This window comes from Hemibagrus wyckioides, linkage group LG26, assembly GCF_019097595.1.
Source record: "Hemibagrus wyckioides isolate EC202008001 linkage group LG26, SWU_Hwy_1.0, whole genome shotgun sequence".
NCBI lineage: Eukaryota > Metazoa > Chordata > Actinopteri > Siluriformes > Bagridae > Hemibagrus > Hemibagrus wyckioides.
In genome coordinates, this window is record NC_080735.1 from 17703917 (window position 1) to 17713916 (window position 10000).

The 10000-nt window shown below is 44.8% G+C and overlaps 1 protein-coding gene across 1 annotated transcript in view; it reads right to left on the reverse strand.

Moving 5' to 3' along the window:
- Nucleotides 1-10000, reverse strand: part of usp34 (ubiquitin specific peptidase 34) — an 86062-nt gene that overhangs the window by 15501 nt on the left and 60561 nt on the right. The window contains exons 57-77 of the mRNA XM_058380175.1: nucleotides 9436-9604; nucleotides 9267-9341; nucleotides 8401-8552; nucleotides 8146-8299; nucleotides 7846-7890; nucleotides 7349-7453; nucleotides 6573-6720; nucleotides 6315-6445; nucleotides 5800-5973; nucleotides 5144-5473; nucleotides 4649-4806; nucleotides 4467-4545; nucleotides 4006-4132; nucleotides 3766-3873; nucleotides 2873-2977; nucleotides 2524-2648; nucleotides 2273-2396; nucleotides 2113-2192; nucleotides 1814-1954; nucleotides 488-634; nucleotides 257-404 (exon numbers count right to left, since the gene is read on the reverse strand). Of these exons, the coding sequence (XP_058236158.1) occupies nucleotides 257-404; nucleotides 488-634; nucleotides 1814-1954; nucleotides 2113-2192; nucleotides 2273-2396; nucleotides 2524-2648; nucleotides 2873-2977; nucleotides 3766-3873; nucleotides 4006-4132; nucleotides 4467-4545; nucleotides 4649-4806; nucleotides 5144-5473; nucleotides 5800-5973; nucleotides 6315-6445; nucleotides 6573-6720; nucleotides 7349-7453; nucleotides 7846-7890; nucleotides 8146-8299; nucleotides 8401-8552; nucleotides 9267-9341; nucleotides 9436-9604 (2825 nt within the window). The remainder of the gene's footprint in view (nucleotides 1-256; nucleotides 405-487; nucleotides 635-1813; nucleotides 1955-2112; nucleotides 2193-2272; nucleotides 2397-2523; nucleotides 2649-2872; nucleotides 2978-3765; nucleotides 3874-4005; nucleotides 4133-4466; nucleotides 4546-4648; nucleotides 4807-5143; nucleotides 5474-5799; nucleotides 5974-6314; nucleotides 6446-6572; nucleotides 6721-7348; nucleotides 7454-7845; nucleotides 7891-8145; nucleotides 8300-8400; nucleotides 8553-9266; nucleotides 9342-9435; nucleotides 9605-10000) is intronic.

Here is a 10000-nt window from a genome sequence, read left to right on the forward strand (position 1 = left end):
GTGAGTGTGAGTGTGTGAGTGAGTGTGTGAGTGAGTGAGTGTGAGTGTGTGAGTGAGTGAGTGAGTGAGTGAGTGAGTGAGTGTGTGAGTGTGAGTGTGTGAGTGAGTGTGTGAGTGAGTGAGTGTGAGTGTGTGTGTGAGTGAGTGAGTGAGTGAGTGAGTGAGTGAGTGTGTGAGTGAGTGTGTGAGTGAGTGAGTGTGAGAGTGAGTGTGAGTGTGTGTGTGAGTGTGTGAGTGTGTGAGTGTGCATACACACCTTTGGCTTTGGTCTCCAGTGTCTGTGTGGAACGATGCTGTAAGCAAGCAGTGCACTTGGTGAGCAGCTCCTGCAGGGCGGGGCCGAGCGCAGGGTCCAGCTGCTGAGGCGTGTGTACTGACAACATCAGCACCAGAGCTCGAAGATCCTAAAAACACACAGAGTTTATAGAACCTGCGAAATGTTCAGCTCAGAGGATCGGTCAGTCGGAGAGAACTGTGAGTTACTGACTGCATTTAGGAGGCTGCTGGTCTTGCTGAGCTCTGCGCTCTGATTGGTCAGTTCCGGCTGCAGGGAGTGGTACTCGTTCAGCAGGTTGGTGACCAGTACATTGATTAGATTAGCGCAGCTCGGCCCAGACAAGACCTGTGGTTGCACCTACACACACACACACACACACACACACACACACACACACACACACACCATACAACCTGAGGCAGCAGTTCACTTCATTACCACCAACAAAACTTCTGTCAAAGATGTAATACGTAATCATGTCAGGTCACGCATGACGTAGGCGGAGCTACAGACCCAGTGTTAACTAGTGTGGAGAAGGAGGAGCGCTCTGAAGTTTTTGTGTGGAAGGACACTGAGTTATATGACTTTGGGTCGGTTTTTTTTGTTTAAAATGGTCCGTCCATGTGTGTGTGCGCGCGCGCGTGTGTGTGTGCACGTGTACCCTGGACATGGAAATCGTTTTAAACCTAAAATGTCCGCTTGGAAATAACATGACTACTTTAAAAATCCTGAGTGATTGAAGCTGTGGTCACTCGCTCTGCTCCTGGACATCATCAATACACCCAGACATTCTCCTTCTACCTTTTCATTAGTAGAGCGTTTGATTTATTTGCACTTCCTTGGTCTTTGCACGTTCTCTTTGTAAACACTGGGTCTGTATCCCCGCCTACATCACGCTTGACCTTTCGACGCGATTACGTAGTACGTAGCGTCGCGGACACGCATCCCAGAGCTAGTGCTAGACAAGCTTTTGTAGTTAAAAAGGTCTACAATGTTTTATTTTTCTAAGAAAATGACCGAGGTTAGATAAGAGCCTTCTGGGATGGAGGTTTAGAGCTCTCTGAAGCTGCACTGTGGAAGTTCACCACTGAAGTCCACTATATGGAGAAAAATCCTGAAATGTTTTCCTCAAAAAACATCAAGAAAGACATGAACATCCTAGATGAAGAGGGGGTGAGGAAATGAGCTGTAGATTTTTGTTCTGGATGTAAACTTCTTTAAAAGTGAAATACAAAAATAAAAAGTGTTTACACCAGCCTCATACTAAAAAATTTTAGGATTTTCTTCAAATCCTTGGAATATTACAACAGCGAGGATCCAAAAGATGTTCAGTGGACATTGAAAAGCTTTATCAAAAGTACTGGAGAACATTTTTCATTCAGAAAAGGACTCTTAGTATCTTAACACGTGTTATTTGATCATTTTTGGGATGATAAAGTAACCAGTAAAAATGCAATAAATCATCACAGCTTCCTGTCAGAAATAACTGTGCTGCTTTCGCGTGTGGAGAACAATGCAGGTGTGTGTGTGTGTTACCTTCTGTAAGAAGCAGGTGAGGAAGGAGTATGCGGTGTTATTGTTGAGGAAAGTCCTCTCGTCCATCAGAATACACTTGATATATTCTCCGAACGCAGGATCCTCACACAGCAGCTTCACACACGTCTTAGCTAACATGGACTACACAGCGGGGATGCAGTGTGTGTGTGTGTGTGTTGGGGGAGAGGAGAGACAGATACAACACAATTCAAGATAAATGCAATGTTCTTATAAATAGTACACTATAAATACTATGTACGGTAGCACAATACAGTGTGTGTGTGTGTGTGTGTGGTTACCTGAGACTGACTAAGTTCGGTCCACAGTTTTGGAAACAAGGCAAGGTGCAGTGGCAATCCTTCATAGGCCATCATCACACCTGCACACACAGGGACACAGTTAGAACATACACACCTGTGCGAGAAGTATATACACACACACACACACACACACACTTACTGAGTTTGACGAGTGTCTCAGTGAACTTCTCGCAGTTGATGGCGACTCGACACAGCAGGTGGATGAACTGGTGATAGGACAGGAAGTAGTCCATCAACATCCTGTCATAAACCTCGTCCTTCCCCTGTAGAGAGCAACAGAGTTAGAATTAACTAACTAGACTACACACACACACACGTGTACACACACACGTGTACACACACACACACGTGTATACACACACATGCTCAAGTGTATACACACACACGCACCTTGCTGGTTTCCACCATGGAGGGAAGGAGGCACATGTTGAGTTCAGGTCTCGGGGGTCTGATGTTGTTCTTCCCTCCCATGAGCTTGATGTTCTCTCTGCAGGGTAGATAGGGGCCGAACGACACTACACACACACACACAGTATAAGTGTTATACTAGAAGCCTGTTTAAACACATAGTGATGACAATTATACCCAGGGACTGTGTGCCTGTGTGTGTGTGTCTTACTGGGGATGTTGCTGTGGTGGTAGGTGCAGTGTGTGAGTCTTACTGGGGATGTTGCTGTGGCAGTAGGTGCAGTGTGTGTGTGTGTGTGTGTGTGTGTGTGTGTGTGTGTGTGTATCTTACTGGGGATGTTGCTGTGGTGGTAGGTGCAGTGGTTGTGCTGCAGGAAGGGGACGAGTGTGTGCAGGAAGTCATGTGGACTCAGCAGCACCAGCTCCTTCAGCACATCTGAGGAAGAAGAAAAAAAAACACAAAAACCTCATGTACACCTGTACACACACACACACACACACCTGTACACACCTATACACACACACCCCTGTACACACCTATACACACACACACACACACACCTGTAAACAGACCTGTACACACACACACCCACCCCTACACACCTATAGACACACACACCTGTACACACACACACACACCTGTATACACACACTCTTTTTTAAAGGGTGTAGTGTAAATACATCAGAAAACTAACAGGTTAAGTTTAAAAAATGATGAGTTATTAACTTTATTTTACTTTATTTAACTTTATAATTTATTTATTAACAGGATTATCAAATTTTTGTATATATAAAATTATTTTTATTCAGAATAATAAATATCGTTTCACACAGGAAAGGAGAAAACTTAATTAAACTTAACTAAATTTAATTTAAATCGATTTATAATCATAAATTTTACATAAATATTTAATTTTAATATATTACATTAAACAAACAAATAATCAAATGCAATACATTTTTTAAAATATATATTTTTACTTTTATTATAAAATATAATTATTTTTTAAAGAAACTTTTTACTTTACAGTGTTAAGTACGAAATTAACGTCACATGAGCTGGTCATTTAATTTGTAATTAAAAAAATAAAATAAAAATAATAATAAAAAAATGTAAGGATATCTCAGGAAAGAGAATTTTACTGTGACAAAGATTCCTGAGATATAAGACTATAGTGAATAAAACTAAATAAATGTTTTCAGGAGTGTGTGTGTGTGTCTTACCCAGACAGGCGTTACGTAATTCTGGAGGACTGTAGGAGTTCAGCAGCGTCAGCAGTTTGTGTGCAAAATCTATCCTCTCCTGCCACTGAATCAGAGCCTGCTTCACATCTACACACACACACACACACACACACACACACACACGAGAATGTGAGTAACTCATGATTGGCAGTTTTAAATGAATGGAGTAGTGATTTGTCAGATATATATTCAGGGTGCATTATGGGTAATGTAGCACACCTTTGCGCTGTAGGTAAGGTCGAGTCGCCTTTAACACTGACAGGAAGATGGACAGAAGCTCCACCAGATCACCAGTCACATGACACGCTGTGGCCTCGTGGTACATCATGTGCAGGGTGTTAAATGACTAGTGAGAGAGAGAGAGAGAGAAACAGACAGACAAAAACAAAGACAGAGAGAGAGAGAGAGAGAGAGAGAGAGAGAGAGAGAGTGTGAATGGACACACAGCCTGCTGAGATTGTGATTGGTCAGTAGTTGGTGATTAATGTCCTGGTCAGTAGAACAGCTGTAATTGCAGGTTTGTATTAATCAGTAAACTGATGTGGAAGCAGAGAAATAGAAACACTGCAGATGTTCGGTTACTGGAAACATGATTAATTAGCATGACAGTGTTTTACTTCATGTGTAATTGATTACTTCAGTGATCAGTGAAAGTGTGTGTGTGTGTGTGTGTGTTGTACCTCAGTCATTAAGATGAGTCCTCGGTTAAACACCACCAACAGTCGATCCTCGTCATTCTCCAGTAACACACGGAAGGCACTAAAACACACACACACATTAGTAACAGAATGTAGTATGCATGTAATGTGATCTATATTCTGTGACCATGCTGAACAGAACAAGCGTGTGTGTGTGTGTGTACCTAATGAGAGTAGTCCAGCAGGAGCGGCCGTCCAGGCAGCGTAGGTAGCAGCTGATGGTGGTCTTTTTAAATTGTTTAATATCTTCCAAGTCCTCCTCCCTCATGTCAGGCCTCTGAGCCACAAACAACTGCATGAGGTTAAAGAGTTCCTCCACCGCCTGATAGAGAGAGAGAACCCTCAGTTTTAAGAGATCAGGGATTTTAATAAGTCTTGTTCATATTGAGTGAGAGTCTGGGTCCTATTTAACCTCAGTGCGATTCAGCAAGAAAGTGATTCAACTCTGAATCGACTCTGAGTCAACTCGGCTACTGGGAATGAATCAAACAGACTTGGTTTTGGGATGTGAACAAAGCTGATCAAAGCTGAGGAATCAATTCTGCTCTGATTCGGATTTAACACATGGACTAATAGGAGTCAAATCACACACGGGTAAAAATGGCAGCAGAATCAGACACCTATGCTAAATGCATGTGTGTGTACGTGTGTGTACATACCCCAGGGTACTGGCTAGCATGAGGTGTGAGGTTCTTGAAGGCCCACTGGATGTTCTGGTGTGAGGCGAGCAGGCGTGTGAAGGAGGCAGACTGCTCGCAGCACAGCCGCAGGATGCCGTAGTACGCAGGCAGCATGGCGCGGTTAAACAGCACCACCTCCTGGTCGTCGTGATCGGCCAAGATGTAGTTAAAGGCGATGTTCTTGGTCACTACGGGGTTCTGCACGATCAGGCGCACGTTCTCGCTACAGTCCACACACACGTTGTACCAGAAGGACAGCAGGGCCTGTTTGTTGTGGTTGGTGGCGATAGCCGGCTCTGAGAGTTTGGGCTGAGAGGATGAGTGGAGAGAGGGATGAAGATACTGAACCTTCTCGCAACACAAAATATACAATGCTGTATGTATATGTGTGTGTGTGTGTGTGTGTGTGTAAGTAAAGATCTAAACTTCTGTATATAGCTACCAAGTTATAAAAAATGTTGAAAATAAATCGTCATGGCAACAATATTTAAATGTGACCATGCCTGATTTGCATAATCATGTATATTCATAAACGTGGAAGAAGCTTCACAGACATTTCAAAACACTTAAAGCTTAACAGTTCAGCTTTTAATATTTAATATTTTGAACCTAAAACACAAACCCTGTCTGCTCACCTGGAAGAGGTTCCACAGGTCCATGAAGAAGCTGGAGAACATGAGCTTCTCCGTCTTGGAGATGAGGCAGTAGGTCATGAAGCTGAAGTACTGCACCAGTTTGGTGGTGCCGTGTACCGCCACGTCCACGTAGAGCTTGGCCCGGCCCAGCAGACCCAGCAGGAGGTTATAGACCTGCAGGAGAAAAAGAGGCGACAGCACGCTCTAGTCCTCAGATCTTATAAAGGTAATATAGGAAATATTTAAATATTCCATAATATAAGCTTTAATCTTTCACTTCCTGGATTTTTTGGAAGTTTCCGGAAACTGAAAAGGCAAGGCTATTCTCCACTGGTCAGTGAACTGCTTGTATCACACACACCTGACCACCAGGAATCACTTCTAACTCAACATCTAACACATGGCCCCTGAACATTGAGCATCCAAGAATCTATCTGCAGGGATTAAACTCTTACACGTTGTCCGGTGTGTGTGTTCTAGTTAGCGCTGGTGTGTGTGTGAGAGAGAGAGGTCACCTGGTGCAGGACGATGGTGGTGTCGGGACTCAGAGGCAGATCCCGCGTGGGGATGTGGAGGGAACGTGTGGAGCGGAACATCTGACGGAACGAGTTACTGGGGATGAGTGAGACGAGCAGGTACGCCGCCGCTGAGGACACACACACACACACACACACACACACACAATGATACAGTGTGTTTACACTAATAGAGATGCAGGTAATAAATAACGTGTATGATGGCAGGTGTGTGTGTGTGTGTGTGTGTGTGTTTACAGGTGCGGACGCGTGGGTAGTTGTGAGCCAGCAGGAAGCGCTCCACCCAGTTCTCCATGTTCTGCAGAACCCAACTGTGAGCCAGTTTATTACGAGGCGTCTGAACAGCGAGCCAGTCCAAACACTGAGACGGGTTATACTCTATCACCTGCAGCACAGAGAGAGACACAGAGAGAGAGAGACACAGAGACAGACAGAGAGAGACAGAAAGAGAGAGAAAGAGAGAGAGAGAAAGACAGAGAGAGAGAGAGAGACAGAGAGAGAGAGAGACAAAAAGACAGAGAGAGAGTTTTTATTATATTTAGCTGGTATTTCACACCTTTCTGAACAGCAGCTGGAACAGGAATGTGGTGCAGACTCCTCACTTTATGAATATTCTAAATCTTTCGGATACTTCCCTACACAAGTAACGAAGAAAGAGGCTGTTGCTAGGCAACTGGAAAACTTCAGCCACTGAGCAGAAGCTAAATAGCAAACACAGAGGGAGGGGAGGGAGAGGGGGACAAACTAGCCGACATGTGGCCATCGAGTCGGTCAGCTCCACGAATCTTCTAATACACATCTGGTGATGTTCCAGAATCTTCGCGCGGTCACTCGACTAGATTCAGTTCTGACCTGGAGCATCAGGGATATCAGAAAAATGTCCTGAACTAATCACAGCACCGGTTTCTAACGTCCACCCGGATAGAGCCTGGGTTACCGGAGAAGGTTCGAGCATCAGGAGAGAGCTATGGTTACTATAAACAGGGAGAGACCGTAGCTGCTCTGTAGCTTACCTCCCAGATCCTCTGGAGTATGTAGGAGGCGAAGGAGGGCATGCCAGGTGGGCCTGCAGCAAACTCCATCAGCATGGTCAACAGCTTGAAGAAAGGGTTTGCCGCCTAACACACACACACACACACAGAGAGAGAGCAAAGCCTCAATTTAGTTAGAAAGTAAATCTTCAGGGTATTACATCGCCATGACAACCACCATGATGGCATTTACACAACTATTAACATAATTACAATCACATGACTCGTACATTTTTACTTTAAATCCTTTTAAAATCTAAACCTGTGGCTCTGCAGAGACGCCATGGTTCTCCACGTAGCCGATTTTAACACCTTCCTCATACAAACGTCTGCAATAAAGTACTGGCACCCCAGTTTCCCTTGGCCGAGTGAGACGTTTAACCCTTTAATCTCATCACCTTTAACGTTTCTTTAATCAGCCTATGCTGCTTGACCAGTAGAGTGGAGAAGGTGTGCACAGGTGAGAGACGGAAACCTACCTCGGGTGTGAGCTTGGCTATGGACGTGAAGAGCATGGAGACGATCTGGAGCGAAAAAGAAAAACGTCGTCATGGAGATTAGATCTGCAGGTGTCGTGGACGTGTGTGTGTGTGTGTGTGTGTACGAATGAGTTCAGAACAGACAGACAACCTAAAGACCATAATCCTGGACGAATACAAACACAGATTTGTTTGATTCACGGTTTGTTGTTTCGGCACAAGATTAGACTGCAGGATGGTGTGTGTGTGTCTGAGAGAGAGAGAGAGAGACAGTTTGAGAGAGTGTATGTGGTGACGTACATGCTCGGCGAGTCTGTTGTTGTATCTGCACAGGCTGAAGATGAGGTTGCAGGTCTGCCGGATGTTGATGCTGTCTCGAATGTGCTGGAACAGGAAGGGGAAGCCTTTTCCTCCGGTCAGAGCCGCCATGTCGCTCTGAGACAGAGTCAAGTGTCTGTGGAGAGCAGACCCAGGGTCAGTAGTGTGTTAGCATTGTGTAGGCATGTGAGTAGAATGTGTGCATTGGTTTAATTAGTGTGTGTGTGTGTGTGAGACCTCTCCGAGCGAGACTGCTCCACTAGCAGGGCGATGAGCGCGATCATTTTCTCCAGAGCGGCAGGTCGGTACTTCTCCTCCGCTAGAGACAGGATGTCTTCCTCCTCGTCCTCTTCCTCTCCTTCCTCCTCTGACAGCACCTCCACCTGGGGCTGGTGGAAAAAACACACTTAGCACACCTGCTCATCATCACACACTTGCTTTAAAATACACATCTTTCTGAAGACAAGACAGTGAGCTTCAAGGAGGTTCACTCAGGTTCAGGAACCTTTTGAGGAAACAGAGTTCCTGTGGCGTAAAACAGACACAAAGTGGTGGAAACATGGGTGGACTGGGTGACGTGCAGTGACCACATGATTCGAGAAGAAAAAAAATCCTGAGCAGAAAATGTTCCAGAGATCCTGAAACAGCCACTAAAGTGCATAAAGTTCCAAAAGAGTTCCTGAAACAGCCGCTGAAGTGCATAAAGTTCCATAAAGAGTTCCTGAAACAGCCGCTAAAGTGCATAAAGTTCCATAAGGAGTTCCTGAAACAGCCGCTAAAGTGCATAACGTTCCAAAAGAGTTCCTGAAAAAGTTCCAGGTCTCAGATAAGAGCATGTGTGGTCCTGGATTTACTAAAAAAAAGTCCCAGGTTCCTGAAAAGGTTCTAGCAGTGTAAAAGTGCCTAAAGTTCCTGCAGTCACTATGAACTACTTTTAGGTTCCTGAGGCAGGAAAGTACCTAAAGTACTTGTAAAGTTTTCTGGGGTAAAAACAGGAACCTAAAAGAATTCCAGCTGATTTTATTTCAGAGGACCGTGACCTCTCTAGTGGACATCTGTGAAGCAGTTTAGTTTTAAAACACTCAGAAGTCTTGAGTACTCACGTTCTCAGGACCTTTGGTACCCATGTAGAAGTGCACCATGATGGAGATGGCCTGTAGGGACAGCAGGAACTGACTCTGTAAACAAAAACAAACAGTGAGCAGAATGGACACAGCAGCAGAAGATCAATACAATATGAGAGTGCTGTGAGATGAAGCTAGTCGGCGTCACCTCTTCCTCTCCCATCTTGGCGAACTCGTAGAGGAAGGCGAAGTACTCGGTCAGGTGCTTGCTGTGAGGCTTCACCCCGTGCTCCATGATGGACAGCAGAGTTTTGACGAAGCGCGTGACACACGAGCGACTGCCGATGTCCTCCACCGGGGCGTCCATGTCATCAGACCTAAAGCAAAAACCCGAGCTTTAAAATTCTGTCACGTCTTTTACTGTTTCTACAGAAGCCCCCAGAATCACCGTTTACGGTCACGTGATTAATTCCTTCCACAGCTGATCAGGGATGGTGAAGGTATGTTTCTAGTTATAAAGTGAAGCTCTGCCATTTTTCCTCTCCTTAATTTGGTCACAGGTTAAATTCCCGTTATGTATCTCTGAGACACATGAAGTAAACACTGTGAAAGAATGAGTGAGAGAGTGAGAAAGACTGAGTGAGAGAGAGTGAGTGAAAGAGTACGTGAGAGAGAGAGAGAGAGAGTGTGAGAGAGAGAGAGAGACTGGAAGTAAAAGAGCAATAGAGTGAGTGAGTGAGTGAGAAAGAGAGAAAGAGATTGAGTGAGTGTGA